The sequence below is a fragment of the Geosmithia morbida genome, assembly GCF_012550715.1.
Source record: "Geosmithia morbida isolate 1262 chromosome Unknown scaffold_2, whole genome shotgun sequence".
NCBI classification, from domain to species: domain Eukaryota; kingdom Fungi; phylum Ascomycota; class Sordariomycetes; order Hypocreales; family Bionectriaceae; genus Geosmithia; species Geosmithia morbida.
The window spans coordinates 726,382-746,197 of NW_023336189.1; the positions used below are offsets into that span (position 1 = coordinate 726,382).

The following is a 19,816-nucleotide window of genomic DNA, read 5'->3' on the forward strand; positions in this document are numbered from 1 at the left end:
TCATGATTTCCCTTCTTCTTTGGACATGAATAGATAGATACCCGCGCCCTCTTGTCTCGATTCAAAGCCACAGTCAGTATTCGGCTTTATTGAAACAAGTCAGCTTAATCCATTCACACAATATAATGGTACCTCTCTCTCTCCCTCTCTCTCCTCTCTCTCCCTCTCTCCACCCCGCATGAGAAAGCACGGTTTGCAGTGATAGTCCAGTGTCAGTGATATTGGTAGTGATGATAATAATACAACGTGGGGCGCACCATCCCCCGATTCATTCGATGCGATGAAACAAGAGACATATGGATGGGCGAGCCTTGTCGGTGTGAGCAGTGAGAAGAAAAAGGTGATGGTTGCACTGTTAGCGTCGGGCCTTCTTCTTCCTTTCCTTCCTTCACCTTCATCTCCTTCTACTTGGTCCCGGGCCGTGGGAAGGAAACCAGTCATCTTCATTGTACAAGTGCTGTCGAGAGAGAGAATATCAAGTATTATCACGACACTTGAAAAGTGGGAAGGGACTCAGTCGTCGTGTGTCTCGTCCTCTTCATTCCATGTAATTAAATATCGTGCAACCTCCTTCGCTCCCTCGTTCGAAGAACAGTTTGACTCATCTCGTACATGAGCCGCCTCCATTTTTTTTTTCTTTTTTTTTCCCACAACGTACGCATGGCATGGCGCGGTCCAGTTCACCCACCTTTTCTGTCTACCTTGCTTTTCTCTTCCTTTTCCCCCGCGCAGCTGTCATCGATAAACCTGCTCTTGTTTCCACAGTGGGGCGTGCAAGTAGTTTGACCTTTTGTTATATTAACGCTTTTCCCTACGACGTTGAATCTAACTAGGCTCGTGAGATTTCACTATTTCAAGCAGCCTCATCATAATAATAGCTATTACTTTATCAGCATATCGCGGATGCGATTACTATTGCACCTATACGAGGGGGTCAGTAGGCTAGGTTAATTATATAACCTCTCCAGCCGTCAATCTTGCCGTCGTGATGACCTGAAACGCCCTCGTCCTGGTGGGTAGTAAGCTAGTATTATAAGAAAAGCTGTGCATCTGAACGAGCTGGACACACAAAAAGGACGGGCCCGCATTAGACCGCCACCGGTTTATCAGACTGCCCCGCGCAGCCTCTCTGACTCTTTGATAGGGAGACTGTCGCGGCGATCGGCATTATGTGTTGCCCGTGAGCCGTGTCTCCCGCCGACGGAGAGGAGGGAAGTGAGGAGACAGACACCTTGACCTTTACTTTCTCCTGCCGTTCCCAGTCCATATTCATTGCCAGCCTGCTTACGAGCGGTGACGGCCGTGTCTATGGTACTGTACGAAGTGATGATGCAGGAATGTGGACAAGTCTCGGGAGATAGAAAGGTACGCTTCAAAGGCATCCAACCTTGGTTCTCCCTCTCTCTCTATCTCTCTCCGTGCGTGTGTGTGCGTGTGTATGCGTGTGTGTGTGTGTGTGTGTGGGTGGGTGGGTAGGTGTGGACGGAATGTGAAAATGGCTTGTGCACGTGTGCCTTGCTTTGATCCTGTTTGGGAGTTGGTGTACGAATCTCGAGTATACCTCAATCGTTGGCTGCTTCTGTCGATGCTGCTACTAATAGAACAAAGGTATTGATTGTCTTGGGACGACGAGATAGTAGTAATAAAAAGACTTACCCGTCTCGTCGCTATGTGAGATAGCTGTTTCTCCTCCCCGCCCCCCCTTCCGTGCTGATAGCAGCGATACACCATTCACATGCTTGGGGACGTAAGAGGGATCCATCCATGATTATAGCTATCAATAGAGATAAAGGTGGGCGGTAAAAGGAAAACAGAGCCATGCTATGCTAGTTAGCAGGGTGCAAAGCCAGCAAGGGAAAGACCAGGTCGAGCGAACCAGCGCAGCAGGCAGAGAGGCAGGCGAAGTGAACACAGCCTCATCAGAAGTCTGCCTTGTTCATCATGGGCATGCTTGCAGTTGTGTGTGTGCGTGTGTGCGTGCGTGAGATGTGTTTTGAATCGCGCGACGTGTGCCGGTCGATGGTTGCTTGTACACTCTGTGGTATATATGTCAGCTAGCATCTGTTGATGTATGAGACTCCCGTGTATGAGAATCAAGCATCATACTAGCAGCAGAACAGCCTGTGTCTGTGCTGTACACGTATCATACAGACAGGCACACACACATACACACCAGAGCATGGGGTACGCAGGCAGACGCGGGTTGGTAATGACGGCGATGCCAAGAGCTAGTCAGTCATGGCGGGCATATTACCATTGTACGAGTCACCCGAAGATAGCCTATCGGTCTCTGCCTCAAGTTTGTCGACGGCAGTTCGCTTCCATCTTCCATGATTTCGATTCTGCACGGGTTGGGCCGCAATGTATCATGCCGTGACATCTGCCACAGACCTGTTTCAGTGTCGGACAAGAGAAAAAAGAAAAAGAAAAGAGAGCTGCTGCCTGGCATAGTCTTGAACCACGGCTTCTCTCCCCGGTATCACGAGTTTTGTCGTGGGGTCTCATGAAATTTCCCATGGCCATGCAGCGTACAACCGTCAAGTCTTGGGGGGCAATAACTCGTACTCGTACGTCGGACCTTCAACTCCTAGTAAGAGAGAGGCATTGGTGGCTCTGGTGGGCCACCACCACCACCGCCGCCACCACCACCACAATCGGGGTTGGTGTCGACTGCGGCTGGCGGCGGCTGTGGACCACCCCCCCGGCGGCAGCAGCGCAGGTGGGGTTTGGGAACCGCGGGCACCAACGACAGGCAACGTGCTTCGATGGCTGCTTCTTGTACTCGTAGGCTTGTTTCCGTACGCTCGCTGCTGCGACGTGCTCCTCCCAGACAGATTCCAGGCACCAGCCTCTCTTCCACGTCCTTGTATGGCGGCTTGTGGGGGTGGGTCCGAGAGAGAAACAGAGCAGACGAGAGTCGTCCCACCTGTGTGTTTGGCCCATAATCGTCTTTTTTCGTCGTCTCCTGCGGTGTCGAAGTCTGTATCCATGGCAGCATCGTCTTGTTCCTTTCTTCCGATATGCGAGGACGGTGCCGGGTAAGCATGTGCATGACAGGAGAGGCCGTGCGTAGACAGAGAGTGAAGATGGGAAGAATGGGCAGAGAGAGGAGGAAAGAGGAGGAGACATGGCTTTGCAAGAAAGGAGCTAGCAGAGCCATTTTGCATCTCACCGCCTCATCGCTGCTGCCGCTGCTGCTGCTGCTCGCTCCTGCTGGTTTACTGCTCCTGGCCATTCTCGGGACATGTCTGGCGTGATTTTGTCCGCACGCCACGCAGCCACGCAGTACTAGTATTAATGCTGTCGGTATAAGCAGCACGTAAAGTATATGCGTCGATGGTTCCCAGGCTAGCAATCGGTGGGATCGACCATTGATACTGCATGCACTGGTACTCAAACATGCATGTCGTGATATATATCTGTACATGGGATATCGGCAGCATCAGTGTATCATGGCGTACTAAGGTAATAATAAATAGTGGCATTGCCACTGATCATGTTACGTCAATGATTGTACTAGTAAAAGGCTTGGGCAGGTGCCTACGACGGCTCCTTCTCCCTTTTTTCATATCCCGACATGTTCTTCATGCTTCCATGCTGATATCATCACATCGCAATATCCCAGCCTGAGGCAGAGTTTGCAGGTTGGCTTCGCGGTTCAACACGCCTTTGTTTGCCCAGGTGGGAAAGAACAGCCGGTCCTGGTTGCCCTGGATTGCCCTGGATCCCCCGAGTAGGTTGGACTCTTTTTGGCTCTTTAACGGGCCGGGACCCACTTGGCATGCTTCTAGGGCCGATGGCATATTACGGCGTACGAACGAGTGCAGAGAGTATCAATACATGCACGCAATGTACGGCCGAAGCAGTACCACAGCTCACCACCAGTGCTCTGCAATGCTCTGCAATGCTCGTACGAGAAAGAGTATCAGAATAGTATTAATTGTTATATTATTACAAACGGATTAGTGTTCTGCTAGTATACAGGTGTATACAGGTGGGACTGAAAGAACTCTAAAAGTCTCGTATAGCAATTACTGTCTCGGTAGTACTCTCACTTACCTTGTGATGATGCTACCCGTACTACTACACTACGAGTACTGACTGTACCACTACACTGGGCCACTGCACTGGCCACAAACGCACAGCACACCATCTGCCCTCCCCTACCCCTCCCCCTCCCCCTCCCCCACCACACCTTCTTTTTTTTTTCTTTTCTTCTCCCCCCCTCCCTCTCCCAGTCTGCCTCACTCTCTCCGTACAAAGTACCCGTACTCTTATTACAGTTATTACTCTGTACTCATAGTGAATAAACTATCCTCGTCCCTGCCCAAAAAAAAAACAACCCTGCTACCTTGTTACTTGGAATACACCTGCCACATTCTCTATCCGCCGACGCCGCTGCCGCCGCTGGCTCTTCCCTTCCAAGTCTCTTACGCATTTTTTTTGGTCCTCCCCCTCCCCCCCTCCCCCTCAAATCTGTGACCCTACGTATCTTCCTCGTACCACACCCACCCGCTCTTTTTTTTTTTCCTTCCCCTGGTTTTTTCTGTCTGGCCACCGCTGCTCTCTTGCCTCTCTTGCCTTCCTCCTATTCACTCCCTCCTGCTATTACTCCCCACCACCACCACTGCCCCCCTGCTCGCTTTCTCCCCTTGTTCCTTCTTTCCCTTCTTCTACTACCTTCTACTCTCCTTCCCTTCCCCTTCCTTCCTCTCCTCTCTCTCATCATGAGCCCCCAGGATTCGAAAAACTTTGCGTCGACGGACCTCAACCCCAAGACGACCGACTCTACTGCCCAAGATGCCTCCTCGCGACGACAGCCCCCCTCCTCCTCCGCCGCCTCCGCCCAACTCGCCAGTGCAAAGGTAGAGCTGAAGCGCAACCTGCGCCACTTTGCCGACTTCCCCATCCCTGGCATTGACTTTGTTGACATCATGCCCCTCTTTGCCAACCCGACTGCCCACGTCACCCTTCTCGATGCCCTCGAGCTCCAAATCTCCCAGGCTTTCCCCGACACCCGCCCCGATGTCATCGTTGGTCTCGACGCCCGTGGCTTCCTCTTCGGTCCCGGCCTCGCTATGCGCCTCGGTGTCGGCTTCTCCGCCGTCCGCAAGCAGGGCAAGCTGCCGGGTCCTTGCGCCACCGCCGAGTACGTCAAGGAATACGGCAAGGATCTCTTCCAGATGCAGGAGGACGCCATCAAGCCCGGCCAAAAGGTTCTCATTGTCGATGACATCATTGCCACTGGTAAGTCCTGCCACCTATATTTTCAGATATAGCCTCGGCCTGCCCTGTCCGTGTCATATACCGAGACATGTAATACCGAGACATACATGAGATTCACACATCTGACCAACCATCACAGGTGGTTCCGCCAAGGCTGCCGGTGACCTCGTCCAACAGCTCAAGGGCGACATCATTGGATACCTCTTCATCCTCGAGATTCCCGGCCTGAACGGCCGCGACAAGCTTGAGGGTGGCCCCACGACCATCCTCATGGACGAAGTCTAAGCATATCCCAACCTCGTCACTACTACCAGGTAATCAATCACCAGAGTCTGGCGTTCAGCACACCCCTTCCCCCCCTTGAACCCGACAAGTCAAGCTGGCGAAAAAGTCCTGTGCTATGAGCAATATTCTTGGTACATGACATTCTGTTACGAAAACTACGAAACGAACAAAAAATCATCGCTATCATCCGCGCGTTTTAAACAAAACCCAAAAAAAAAACCCTTAGCACATATAAAACCACCAACACTACAACCTTCATCCCACTCCCATCGTTGCTTTCTTATTTCATCCGGGGGCGTTACTCTTTTCTTTTCTCCTGGTTCTCATATTGGCATGGTTTCACCCCCCCTCCTACCTCCCAAAAGAAGAAGAACAACGAGTGGATGTTGCAAATGAGGGTATTTTCTCTTCTTTTTCTCATTCCATTTCTGCATCAATTATATAGACAGGAGCGCTGGGCGGCTTTCCGAAGAGGCTTTTTTTTTCTTTGACAACATCCTCTTATTCCCACTTTTCTTTCCTCTTGGCCACTTCTTAGTCATGACATTGATTACAGCTCCTTACCTGCATATCAACAAGAATGATGATGTAGGGCAAGCCGACAGTAGCCAGGGCGGCAAAAACAGAAACTCTGCAATATAGGGGCAGGCGATGGTCTTCAAGTGCCCTTCTAATCTTGTTTCCCATATCAAGGATACTGATATTGGAAGCCGATGTCGTATGCTCACCTATTTCTTTCGTATAATGGATACAGGCGCTGGGCGTTTTTTCCCTGTTTTTTTTCTTTCTTTTTTATCAATGGTTTGCCAATATCCATCTGGCCCATGACGTTTATTTCTAGTGGTTTTATGGCATAATAAAAATAAAAATAATGGTAGTAGTAGTAGTAGTAGTGGTAGTAGTAGTAGTAGTAAACCCCATTTCTATTTCGTTTCTGTCGATTGACTACCAATACCCATCATAAAGAGTGTTTGACAATGGAGGGGTGTAATATGAATTATATATATATATATATATATATATATATAATCAAAACATTTTTTTGTAAAAAAAAAGAAAAAAGTCAAAAAGTGCTATTTCATAAAAGATGAAAAAAATAAAACATCTCAAAAAAATAAAACATTTGCTGGCTGTGCGTGCGTGCGTACGTGTGTGTGTAAAGGAGAGCGTATATGACATGTCTCTCTCTCATGAGTGCATGTATGTGCGAATCTATCTTTAGGGGAGGGAGGTGTTGCGTGCATGTACGTGTGTGCGTGTGTGCGTGCGTGTGTGGGTGGATCAGATGACGACTGCATTCTCGACAGGCAGTCCCTGACTGTGAACGTGGTACTTCCTCCTGAGACCGACGCCGGCGGCACGCGAGAACACGGAGTCGTAGTCGCCCGGGGCGGCGCTGACGAGGACCATGGGGATGGGGTGAGGACGGCGCAGTCCGCTAGGGGTACGCTGCTCCTCATCCAGGAGAGGCCTCGTATCGTCGTGGTACATGCTGCCTCGTGGTTCCCCTTGCTTGTACTTGTTCCCATTCTTGTCCTTGTTCCCGCTCTTGTGCTTGTGCTTGTTGCGCCTGTCCTCCTCACCAGGGTAGTGGGCACTGTTGTCGTCGTCGTCATCGTCGTCTTCTTCTTCTTCTTCAGACTTGCTACTCTCGTTGACGACGAGGACGAGCTGTAGGGAAGAGGGGGAGGGGGAAAAGGACGGAATGTTGGATAGCTTGCGGGAGAAGGAGCAGCCGCCCCTACGGATGACGATAACCTGATGGGACTTGGGGGCGCGGTCAGGAAGGGGCTCGTCGCACGCGTAGCCTGCCATGTAGATTGTTCGCCAGGGGAGGTTGAGGAGCGGGTCACGCGCGTTGTGAGGGGGACTCCCCGGGATGGGTGTGTCGATTACGGGCGGGGCTGGGAAGGCACCCGGTCCGGTGGGCGTGTAGGCCGTCCATGTGTATGTCTTTGGAGCGGGGACTGGGTCCAGCGTCGAGGATGGGGCGTTGGTGTAAGATGGTTCGAAGACGGAGGAGAAGACGCGTAGGAATGAACGGATAAAGGACTCGGATTCTTCTTCTTCTTCTGCCTCTTCCTCCTCCTCTTCTTCTTCTCCCTCCCGTTGTTGTTGCTGTTGTTGTGTAGCAGAAGAATTGGTGGAGGTGGAGGTGGTGTTGCTATTGTTGTCACCGGAAGCTGGGGGTATGACCCGGCTTGTCTCGGGGTTGTCGGGAGTGCTGTCGACCATAAGCCTAATACTGATAACGTCTGGGTCGCGCAGGACGGTAAAGGCCTCGTCGACAATGTTGCGCACGTGCTCGGCGTAAAAGAAGACGCTCTCGTGCTGTCCTAGTTCCGTGGGACCGACGTGCGTGATGCGCCACGTCTCGGTCTGCACCTTCTCCTGCTGCCGATCCTGCTCCCCGTCATCGTTGTACCTGGTGGTGCTGGCGGCCGGGCGCTTCATCTTCTCCAGCTGGAGTCGGAGACCTTCGAGGTTGCGCACCGTCGGGCCCTGGTGGTCCAGCCAGCTGAGCGAGGTGCCGAAGCGTGACATGACGGAGCTGACGGCGTCGTTGGTCGGGAACTCGATCCACGATATCGCACGGTGTGGCGGCGCCGTGCACATGCCGTCCGGCGGCAGGAGCTCCTCCGGCAGGGTCCAGGGGAACAGGGTGTGGTTGGATGTGGGACGGTGCATCACCCTATGGCCCAGTCGCTTGTCCGGCACCTGTACAGCTTCGAGGGGCCCGTGGACGTTGGGCGCCTTGTGCAGGCCGGTGAAGCGCGACACCCCGAACAGGTCCGGGCGGGCGGCCGTGACGGAGCCCGACAGAGGGTTGGACGGCCGCACAACCGGGCACATATCGGTGAAGGTCTCGTCCAGGTAGGCGTACGTCGACATGCTGCTCCTGTTGGTCTTTTTCGTCGTCGTCGTCGTCGTAGTAGTAGAAGTAGTTGTGGTGACGGAAGTCGACGTTGTCGACTTCCTCAGCCTGCCGGCGCTTCGTCTGGCGGTGACCGCATGGCGCTGCCTCTTGGGTATGATGAGCGGGTGGCCCTCGGTGGAGAAGACGAATGGGGCGTCGAGCTTGTTGAGGGCGTGGTCCGGGTCGAAGAGGAGATACATATACTTTGTCGTCTCGCCGAGGAAGAAGCTCTCCATGCGGTCCTGCTTCTCGCCCGTGCGCACGTCCTGGAGCCCGGCCCAGCCGCAGGGCGCCCAGCACCGCCACTTGATGTCCCTGAGGACCATCTCGCCGACGTAGAGGTACCACGGGTCCTTTGTGGCGCGGTAGATGTAGAAGGTGGACTCGATGAACTCCGGTCGGCCGGGCCACCAGCCTATGCCCCCCTCGACGTCGTTGCCGCGAAAGGACCACCGCTCGGGCAGGGCCGAGTACCGCGTCCACAGGGCCGTGTAGACCAGGCTGGCCTCGATGGCCTCGTCGATCTCGCCGGCCAGGGCCAGCAGGCCCGGGTAGAAGGCGCCCAGGCTGTCGATCCACATGGTGTACGGCTGGCCCGAGACGCGGTGGCTGTTGGAGTAGTAGGGGTACGTGCTGCGGTTGGTGTAGATGTGGCGCTTGACCGACGCGTGGGCCTGGTGCCATGCCTCGAGGAAGGCGTCGGACGAGTGCAGCTGCGTCGGCAGGGGCTCGTACATGGTGTTTGGGTCCAGCCAGTCGGTCCTGCTGGGCCGGCGGTGGGACGCCGCCGTCGGCGTCCGCGTCGTCGCCGTCGTCGTGTTGGGCGCGTCGTTTCCGGACAGCAGGATGTGACTCTTGAGCGCGTACTCGAAGAAGCTGTCCATGCCTGCGCCGATGCCCGAGTGGGGGCCGATCCACATGCCGTGCTCGGCGTCGATGCCGTTGCCGATCAGCCCGATGGGACTACGCCGGCCCCAGACCTCCCAAAAGGCCCGCTTGGCCGCCTGCTCGAACCGCGGGTCACCAGACAAGCGGCTGAGCACGGCGAACTCGAGCGTCAGGCTGCCGGCGCCGGCGCTGCACGTCTCGGTGATCTCCCGACGGCGGCTCTGCTCGACAAAGTCGCCGCTGGGAGCCTCTGGGTGGCCGTGGAGGGGCGAGTTGGTATAAAAGGGGATGCCGTGGCGCAGGTTGACGCGCGGGTACGGCAGGCCGGTCTGGGTATAGAAGGCCGGCAAGAGCCTCTGGCCGAGGTCAAAGGCCAGGCGCAGAAGCTGGCCGTCGTACTGGAAGCCGTTGGGCCACTGTATGGGGGGGAGCTCGAGCGGATCGTCGTCACCGTCGCCGTCGCCGTCGCCGCCGTCGTGGTACCGACGGCCGGCGGCGGCGCCACGCGGGTCATATCCGGCTATGGGAAGCTCACCTATGGCGAAGAGATGAGCGCTCAGGAGACCGCCGACGCCGCGGATGACCGTCTCAAACACCTGGACCTTGCTGTCGAGGTCGAATCCGAAGGCTCGCAGGCCCTGGCCGGTCGGGCCCTGCCTGCCGTCGCCGTAGTACCTGACGAGCTCGGAGACGCCGTGCTGGAAGTCGCCCAGTGCTTTTGGGCCGGTGCCGGAATCGTCGACGGGGCCCCCCGCCAGTATCGCGAGGGTCGATAGGCTATCGATCAGGGTGAGGGAGTAGTTCCCCAAGGCGTCGTTGAGTCCGATCTGCGTGGGGTCGTCTCGGTCACGCGACAGGGGCTTGCAAGTGATTGGGCGGAGCTGGACAGAAAGGTCCCCGAAACATGTCAGCACGCTCACGTCAGAGACAGAGAGAGATGGAGAAAGTGTGTATGTGTGGAAATAAGAAGAGGGGCGGGGGGAGGGGGGAGGATCTCCTCTTCTTTCCAGCAAGACATACCTCATCCTCCGGGAATCCGTGCTCCATGTAGTTGTTCCAACCGTGGTAGAACATGTCGACGGTGCCGCGACGCAGCTCGGCCATCCGGCTTGGCCGCATGGCCGTGGCTGTCCATGGTAGGAGGACGGATACGAGGAGCAAGAGGGTCAGCGACATTCTCGAACCCGGCGACGACGACCTAGGGCGAATGTTGGCTGTCGGCAAGTGTCACGACGGCGCGGGGACTCTCCGATTTGCATTTGAACGTCATTGGGGCCGGAGTCCGGGTTGGAAGCAGAGCCGAAGCAGCAAGCAAACAAGCAGTTTTTTTTATAGTTTTTTTTTTTTTATAATCGAGGAAAAGGAAAGGAAAGGAAAAGAAAAGAAGAAGAAGAGAGAAGTTTCTTTTCCTTCGCCCCCTTCTTTTCCCTCTATATAGCCGGTTAACTTTCTCTAGATGCCCCGGCAGTTGATGGTGCCGGGCGTGTCGTCGTCGTCGTCGTCGTCGTCGTCGTCGTCACGATGTTGGAAATGGGGACGAGAGCTTTGGGTGATGATACCACCTATCATGGTTTCCGTCAACTTTGTGTGTGGGACGAGCCACATGTTTTTTTTGGCTGTGGCTTGACGTTGGAACGCCGCATGAGGTATAGGTAGTTGTGGCGCTTTCTTTCTCCCCGCTTTTTCTTGATTGTTCTATAGGGTATGTCCGATTGACTTGGGTTTGATGTCTAGAGGACGCTATTATATATACTATACATCGATTGAGCCGTCGTATGGTCCGAAGCGCCTCAAGGGAGAGCCAACCAACCGTCCGTATTCCGTACATGGATGTGGAAGAAAGAAAGGTTAGATGGATGGTCAGAACCCATCTATACAAGACAAACAGAACAGATTAAAAGTTTGCATTCTTCCAATGTCTCTGCACCGTTCAAGCTGCGCCTAGTCTTTGCCTACCCATGTCAAGACTCTTGTCAACCCCAGCGATATATAATACACACATGCGTGCATACAAGATACAGGATACAGGATACAGGATACAGGATACCGGATACAGGACACAGCTGTTGAAAAGACGTTGAGACTCCTATGTACGAGTGATCTCTACGCAACGCGGCAACGCGGCACCGCTCAACGATGACAGGTGGATGCGCGGTGGGGACAGAAAAGGGCATCGATCGATAAGCCAAGGCGCGCGCTACCGTTGATGTTGCCATTCGGCCAATCCTTGTCGATGATGGATGGTATCCTCGTCGATATCCTCCGGCCGTCCTCACCCCATCCCGTACCGGTGCGTGTACCACTCTGACGGACTAAGGTGTAACTCCGCACTCATGCTAGCCTTGGTAGTTCTACAAGGTATAATATAGTATCGGAAGTACGAGTACACGTAGCTTGTAGACACACGCCCCCCCTTCCCCTGGTGCCCATCCGTATTCTGTAATCTGCACAGATTACGGAGTCCGGGTATGGAGACTTGGGAACTCCACCGGGGCGTAGTAGCTGTACTCGTACACTCTTTGCTCTCTGCTCCGTACGGATTACTGTAACGGACGCTCCTACAACGGAGAAATGAAGGGAGGAGATCTCGTATACGTATACTTACCGATCACCGGCGGTTCGACTTCTCACTCCGTAGCGTGGCGAGTGTCTGGTATTGCAATGCTACTATCGGTACTCGGTACAGATGGCTCCTCTCCCGTCCGTCCTAGCCCGACGTCGTACGAACGTCCTCGGCAGCGGATCCGGCGTCGCCGTTGATACCTTACGCTGGTGCGCTGCAGTCTGCAGAAGCGATACACGGACTCTTCGTCCTCGAACTCGCTCGTCGTACGACGTCGAGCCGGTCTCCCTGCTCTCCTCCCCCGGGCCATCACCGACAGCAGCCAACACTGATACACGCGCGTCACGGCCTTGCTCGGCTGCACAAGCGACGTACTCGTGTGCGTGCTCGAACCTGCAGCGCGAGCGACAGCTGTCTTGCCTCTTCCCTTGTTGATTGACATATTATTATTACTTGTAATACAGGGTCTTGACCCTTGCCAGAGTTGCTACTGTCAGTCTAGTGCCCACGCTATCCGGATAACACTTGTAGACCCGAGCCCTTTGCAATCTGCATGCGCACACATGCACACGCACACACACACACACGCATATCATATTAATATGTGATGCATACAGCTAGTATTGCTAGTTCCTAGTACGATGCCCTAGTCTTCTCTCTTCATCCATCTCTTCTCTACACGCATGCATCTTCCTCTTCGATCCTACTCTCTGTCTCTCCGCACAAAGCGTGATATGCGCGCTTGTGTGGACAGGAGAAAGAAGAAGAGAGAACCGGGTTGTGCTCCGTACATGCATGTCGAATCCACCGCGGTATTTGCCATGAGGAAGCTAACCGCCGTCATTGCTTGGCCGAGCTGAACTTGAACACCCCACCCCCTCTCTCTCTCTCTCAAGTCCGGAGATGACAGGTCCGATTCTCCTTTCTTCTTGATCCTCTCGAGCTCCTGACCCCTTGTCAATAAGACGCAGACGATTAAACGAACGAGTGGGGAATGGAGGAACCGGGTCGTCTCCGATTCAAGAGTTTCTTTCTAAATCCGTTCTCATCGCCTGCCCGTTTTCTCGGTCTTCTCCCGCGCTTTCTCTGTCTTTTGTACGACGTAATATCGGCCTTTTCTTCTTCTTGTTCTTCCTTTTTTTCCTCTTCCCTTTTCATTATAGACAGTACTAGGTACATTGCTCTCATATTGCATCTTCATGTAATACCGTAGATTATAGATTATAGATTAATACATTTTCCGAAACCCCTGTCACGTTATGCTGCCTCGATGCGACCTACCCCCTCTGCTCTCGCAGCAAGGTCATCACATTCATCACATCACATAGTCCACGCGGCTAACGGGCATTAACTTGGGGGATATTCATGCTGATACTCGTCACCAGAACCCGGAGAGGAGGCATTGAAGATGATTGCAGGGGATGTGCTGGTAGTCATACACAAGTAGGCATCATCTTCCCCCCCCCCCTCTTCCTCTTGTCCCTCCTCCGAATTCGGATAAGAATAAGTGGACAAGGGAAAGAAAATCAATCGGCAGGACGAACGAGAGAGAAGAAGATGAAGACGAAGACGAAGAAGAAGAAGAAGAAGAAGAAAAGAAGAAGGAGGAGTACGAGGAGGAGGAGGAGGAGGAGAAGGGGCCCATGTACATGTACAAAGTACTCGTGCATGGTAATATGCATTCCGCTCTCTCGTCCGTCTGGCATACCCTCGACGTTTCATCACGGTCCACCCTCATTTACCAGACTGTCGGTAACGGACAAGAAGGGAACGCGTAAGTCTGACAGACTGAATACATCCCAAGGTATGGTCCTCTCTCTCTCTCTCTCTCTCTCTTCCTCTGTCTCTCTTTCTCTCTTGTCTCTCCCTTTCTCTCTCCTCTCTCTTTCTTTCCTCCCATCTTACTCTTCTCTGCTCTTTCTCGGAGAAAGGAAGAGAAAAAAAAAGCTTCTAACTTATTTGGGAAGATGGATAGATGAATTGAGGCTAAAAGATACAAGTTTGAATCTTGTCCTTTTTTTTTCTAAATTATTTTAATTCTCTTAAACCCTTTTCTATTTTAAACCCCCCCCCCTTTTTTTTTTCCTTTTCCTTTTCTTTTTTTCCCCCTTCCTCTCTGATACATAGACTCCGTACTTGACTAACCCGTACATGTACTTGTTCTGCTCGTATTCATATTCCCTATTAGACAGTTCCTGCTCGTAATGATAACCCCGGCCCGGATCCCTTCTTTTCAGTTGATGTGGATTCTCTTGGTTGAATGTGGAGGAGCGTACGTCGTACTAGCAGTCGATCAACCACATATTATCCATTCCGCGCCCCCCATAACACGCTCAACCTTTTTTTTTTCAGACTAATTTATCTTTTTTTTTTTCCCTCTCTAAATAAGAACCGGCGACGTTATTGATTCGTACATGTACCCTCATGAGGAATGATCTTCTCTCTAGATTTACTCTTCCGGGGAGACCGGTACTTGTTACCCGAGTGGGGGTGGCTTTTGCCACTATTAAAGACGACAACCTCGAACGAGGCATGGAGACTCCGTATTACATGATGTATGGTTTATCATGTACGTATCATTGTAATACTACTGTATGTACGGAGTATACGGGGCACATTATATATAATACTTGGTTCCATCTGTACATAGCAGTACACACACCATATTGATCCTTATTCATCTACGGAGTAATGTGAACTTGGCAACTTACCAGTATCGTACCATAATCTTTATTCATCTATAAACTTACCAGTATCGTTACATTTGCTATTGATCTCGTACCTTGTAGCTCCCAGTCACTCTTGGGAAGCTCTGCGGGTATAATACTTATTACATAGATTTGTAGGTCGGTATACTTCCTCCGTACCCCGTACACTCCCATCTCCATGTCTCTCGCCTTAGCCTACTCAACAGCAATATAGTAGTAGTAGACTTGTCGACAGTCGGGTATATATACAACTACCGCTATCATATTGGCAATACCCTTTCGCACAGAACCAACCCATGCTGTATGCTGTGATATATTACACAACCATCCTACGGTGAACAGTTGCTCCCTCAAAATTATGTCGTACCCCCGCATACATGTTGATAGAGCCTATGCAAAAGACCATCTAGCAGATCAGCATGGGGAGTGATGCGGAGATCAGTCGGGTATTATTATGACATGGAATGTAGTGCGAGGTATCTCTACTAAACCCTCCTAGATGTGTGTCGAATCAAGACTAGGAGAACAAGAATGACGCGGTTGAAAGTCAGCAAGGTATGTATACACACACACACACACACACACACACACACATATATATATATATATATATGTATATATTGCATGTGTGTGTGTGTGTAATGTGGCTCTTCGATGAGAAGAATGAAGCAATTTATCCGTGACAGGTATAAAAGATATATAAAAACAAGCCCGCAAGCCAAAAAAAAAAAAAAAAAGAAAGAAAGAGAGTTGCATGCATCAATGAAAAGAAAATGACAACCTGTTAAAACCTATCATACCATTTCCATCGATAAAAAAAAAGGAAAGACTAACATGAAGGGGGAGGGGGCAAAAAGATAAAAGTGGTGAAATGCCTGGATACTGTATATATCGAAACCTGTTGTTCATGACTATGAACGAAAGAAGGAAAATAGAAAGAAAAAAAAAACCCTGGAAGCTCCCTGCCAATTATCCCCCAACGCAATAAGGATAAGAGAAAAAGAAGAAGAGGGGAAAGAGATTGTACCATCAGTAAAGGTCTTGTTGTTGTTGGTAAGCATAGACCTGACGAATGACTTCATCTTCGTTGGCCGTATTATGCGATCCAACGCTGACAATGTCGTCATTCCCGCCGGCAGCGCCAGCAGCATTACCATCAACGCCTTCCTCGATGCCGCGCACGGCTGCTGCCGCCGAGGTCGTACCGCCGGTGGCGGCGGCCTGCTGCCGTCTCCTCGCGCTCGTCTTCTTCTGACGTCGTCGGACGTGTAGGTCCGGGTACTGCGTCTCGATGTAGAAACCCTCCTCCAGCTTGAGGTCGGTGGCCAACTTGATCTCGATGTCGGAGGCGCTGAGCTGCATGTTTCGCGAACCGCCCTTCTCGTAGAACCTGTCTAGCAAGTTTTCGTAGCGCTCCTTTTCCATCTCCAAAAAGGCTTCGCGGAGAAGCTCGTCCTAGATTTCTGCATGTCAGCATGACGCCATCTTGCCCTCTTCTCTCTCTCTCTCTCTCTCCTGGAATGGGACTTTCTGGGGGAGAAGGAGGACGGGGTGTAGAGAACGTACATCCTCGGGAAGCCAGTCGTAGTACTTGGCACGAGCCCTCGTGAACCTCATCTGCAGCATCTCCTTGTTGAACTTCTGCTCAAACTTCTGCTCAAAGGCAGCCTGGATAGACTCCCACATGTCGTGGCCCTTCTTCCGACGGTTCTCCCATCTGGCCTCGAAGATGCACCTCTCCTCGGGTGGGCAGTTCGGCTTCAGACGGGGAGGCACCTCCTGACCGTGGCAGTTCTGGTGCTCCTCGAGCGGGTACTGGTTCGCCGCGTGGCTGCCGCCGCCGCCGCCGCCGCCGCTGCCGCCGCTCCTGGCTTTGCGGGACTGGCGCGATCCCGAGCCTGCCGCCTGTCCGGCCACAGCAGCGGATTTGCGCCGGTTGCTGGACCGCGGCATCTCAGGCGACGGGCTGGCGGCCGCGGGGACCGCAGCCGCGGCCGCGAGGCTCTGGGTGTGATGATGGTGACCCCCCATGAGTGGTGTGGGAGGGAGGGGCTGCTGCTGCTGCTGCTGCTGCTGCTGCTGGCGGATGGCCGACTCCTGATCCCTGTCGGGGTGCATTACCGATCCTTCACGGGGTATGAGCGGCGGCGGAGGCGGCAGCGGCTGGTCAGGGACGTGCATGTAGTAGTTGTGGTGCTGGCTCTGGGCGTCTGGGTGATGGTGGTGGTGGTTCGAGGCCTGGAGACTGTGGTGTTGGTGATGGTCGTGATTATGATGATGGTGATGCTGCTGCTGCTGCTGCTGCTGGTCAGTTGCGTCCGAGACACCGTAGCTTCCGGTATAGACGTTATCGGGGGGTCCGGGGGTGAGCCGCCTGTGCTGATGGGTCTGGGGACCGCCGAGGTAGGACGGCGTCAGGAACTCCTGCTGCGAGACGGGCGTCTGGTGGCCGGGCGCGACGGGGGAGCCCTCCTGGCTCGACTGGCCGTTCATGTCGAGGGGGTACCAGGGATACATCGTCCTCGACGGCACCGGCGACGGCTCGTCGGGCTGCTGCTGGTGGGGCGGCGGCGGCGGGACGCCGTGCGGCGCGTAGCCCTCGGAGAATTTGTGGTTGGGGTGCATCGGGGGGGAATTCTCCGTGGAGACGGGGGTGAGGAGGCTGGCGTCTGCGCGGGCCGGATAGTTGAATGAGGAGACCTGCCCCTCCACATCTTGTAAGTCAGCTCACGTCTTCTCTCTCTCTCTCTCTTTCTATCACTGTAGTTTTCCCCCAATATCCTTTGGATTCTCTTCCTTCCATCTTTTCAACTGCTCTTTGAACACCCCCCCCCCCCCCCTCTCAAGGACGACGGGCGCGTGCACACGCGCACACATACACGCCAAGGCACGGTGACGGTTACGTACAGCAGAATAAGGTGTCATCAGATCGGGGTAGCAGGACGATGTGGCGGGAAGCAGTACGGCCGATGAGCGAGGACCTTCGGTCATGATGCACAGCGAACTGCCACGTTGGGATGATGCCTGAGCTGGTGAGAGGAAGCCAACATCTCCCATAGTTTAGCGACAAGGTGACCGTGTTCACTCGTCTTTTCGTTCGTTCTTCCTTCTTCTCGTCTTGTTTTAGGCGAGATAGCTTTTGAGGGAACCGTATAAGTCTGGTTGCGGAGGAGGTGTATAACGATAGGACGAGGAAGAAGAAGTAGAAGTAGAAGAAGTAGAAGTAGAAGAAGTAGAAGAAGATGTAGAAGAAAAAGAGAAGAGAGAGAGAGAGAGAGAGAGAGATCAAACGTATATGAGAAGAAAGAGTTGATGTATTCCTGCCGCGCCAATGGAGCTAATACAAGTATTTAATATGTCGAGGGAAGACAGAACTCGTGGGTGGATGGGAGGGGGGAGGGGGGGGTTGTTTTTATGTTGAACAAGATATGATTGTCGTTTGAAGAGTAGAAGACAACGCCAAGGTGGGTTTAGCTGCGTATCCGTACAAGGCAAGAAGCCTCTTAGCCCTGGGAGAATAATCCAGGAATCAGCCCGGACTATGTGAGTCTTGGCCGCATTCAAACGAGGCCAGGCCCAGAGGGGGGGGGGATGCGGATGCTGAAACAACACGAGAAATGGACACGCGATCACACGAGAATAGAGAGAGGATGAGGGAGGGAGAGGGAGAGGGAGAGAGAGAGCCTTGGCGGGTAGAGAAGAATTTGAAAAGGTTGAGAAGAAGAAGAATAGAGGACACGGACAGGTGAGAGGAGGCCAGGCGGTTTGGTATAAATGGATTATCTGCAAATAAAAAAATAAAAAGTTGTCAAGGCTCTCTCCAAGGTAGGATTAATTGTCTGTCTGCTTGTGCCGATGATGGGGCCGGGGACCGGGGGACCACCCACCCCCAATGTGTCTGTATATTTTCTACATCGTATGTACCTCGACATTGTCGGGTGGATACGACGATGATAGTTCCACACTCTTCTCTTCATCCTCTCTCTCTCTCTTTCTCTCCTTCTCAATGGGAAGTTGTTTGTATCCAGGGGGGGGGGGGGKGAAGGGTAGCAATCCTATGAGAGAAGGGAGGGGGGGTATACAAATTAATAACAATAAAAAGAAACAAAAAGAAAAAGAGAATATAAGAGAGCAGGGATGATGGCGGGATGATATGTTCAAAGGGCCGGACCCTGGACTATGGGTCCCTTCCCCCTCACCCCTCCCCCTCCAGAAAAGAAAAAGGACATGTACGAGTACATCTGGGGCCGTTTAACAGTTGCTGCTAATATCGGGATTAGAATTTTGGCCACCACGAGTTTGGAGTAATAGTCGGTACGTACTGCTCGGGGAACAGGTACGAGTACGTACATGTAATGGTAGTAGCAGTAGTAGTAGCAGTAGTAGTAGCAGTAGCAGCAGCAGCAGCAGCAGCAGCAGCAGTAGTAGTAGTAGTAGGGATTCGGGATACATGCAACGTACAAGTAGCTGTGGTTCTTGTCGTTGTCGCTGTACAGCCAAGTACTATTCCTACGCCATACACCATGAGCAGAGTGACGACACGACCCAAAGACTGGCCGGCCGTCCGAGTCCTTGCAGGATGGGACCGTCCACAGGGACGCGTGAGCTGCAAGACGGGAGGATGTCTCTGCTGAAAAGAGTATGTGCACGCGTGGCATACGGGTATAACAGACAGAGACGACGACAGAGAGAGGGAGAGGGAGAGGGAGAGGTAGAGGCGCGTAGAAGAGTAGAAGGAGGAGGAGGAGGAGGAGGAGGAGGAGGTGGTGGTGGTGGTGGTGGAAAAGAGAGGGCAGGAAGTCTTGTAAATGGATATGCGGAGGCGGAAGGTGCAACCATTCTCGGTCGGCACACTCGGTCGGCACAATGGCAATAACGACCGGGAATGACAAGGAAAAGTTATGCGCCGCAGAGTTGCGGTTAAATAAGTCGGACGAGTCAATTACGTCGGCTACGGACCGGTACTTGACAGGACCAACAAGGAACAAGGCGCGACGAGAAAGGGGCTGCTCGTATGGCAAGGCTGGTAGGGAGAGAAGCTTGCAGAGAGAGACTCATAAAAGAGAGGGCAGTGGAGAGAGAGTGAGGAAGACGCTGGCTGTTGCACCGTAACGGAACGAAGCACCATCTGAGACTTGCATCAAATCGACTGAATATGGAACCTGACTTTGATGTGCGCATACGAGAGAAGACGAGCATACTTGGAGAGGAAGATGGAGGAAGAATGGG

The 19,816-nt window shown here is 53.0% G+C and overlaps 4 protein-coding genes across 4 annotated transcripts; 2 read left to right on the forward strand and 2 right to left on the reverse strand.

Moving 5' to 3' along the window:
• Nucleotides 1–4,727: 4,727 nt before the first annotated feature.
• On the forward strand, nucleotides 4,728–5,511 carry GMORB2_3880 (adenine phosphoribosyltransferase; the record flags this gene model as incomplete). The annotated part of the gene is made up of 2 exons (XM_035465856.1): nucleotides 4,728–5,247; nucleotides 5,366–5,511. 2 exons carry the CDS (start codon nucleotides 4,728–4,730, stop codon nucleotides 5,509–5,511), a joined length of 666 nt encoding a protein of 221 aa, XP_035323693.1.
• Nucleotides 5,512–6,342: 831 nt separating this feature from the next.
• GMORB2_3881 (Glycosyl hydrolase family 47) lies at nucleotides 6,343–10,435 on the reverse strand (the record flags this gene model as incomplete). The annotated part of the gene is made up of 3 exons (XM_035465857.1): nucleotides 6,343–6,348; nucleotides 6,862–10,197; nucleotides 10,337–10,435. The coding sequence occupies 3 exons, from the start codon at nucleotides 10,433–10,435 to the stop codon at nucleotides 6,343–6,345; spliced, it is 3,441 nt and encodes a 1,146-aa protein (XP_035323694.1).
• Nucleotides 10,436–12,002: 1,567 nt separating this feature from the next.
• GMORB2_3882 (uncharacterized protein) lies at nucleotides 12,003–13,863 on the forward strand (the record flags this gene model as incomplete). The annotated part of the gene is made up of 2 exons (XM_035465858.1): nucleotides 12,003–12,098; nucleotides 13,855–13,863. The coding sequence occupies 2 exons, from the start codon at nucleotides 12,003–12,005 to the stop codon at nucleotides 13,861–13,863; spliced, it is 105 nt and encodes a 34-aa protein (XP_035323695.1).
• Nucleotides 13,864–15,098: 1,235 nt separating this feature from the next.
• Nucleotides 15,099–19,715, reverse strand: GMORB2_3883 (uncharacterized protein; the record flags this gene model as incomplete). The annotated part of the gene is made up of 5 exons (XM_035465859.1): nucleotides 15,099–15,104; nucleotides 15,665–16,042; nucleotides 16,154–16,591; nucleotides 16,709–17,287; nucleotides 19,695–19,715. 5 exons carry the CDS (start codon nucleotides 19,713–19,715, stop codon nucleotides 15,099–15,101), a joined length of 1,422 nt encoding a protein of 473 aa, XP_035323696.1.
• Between the last annotated feature and the right edge of the window lie 101 nt (nucleotides 19,716–19,816).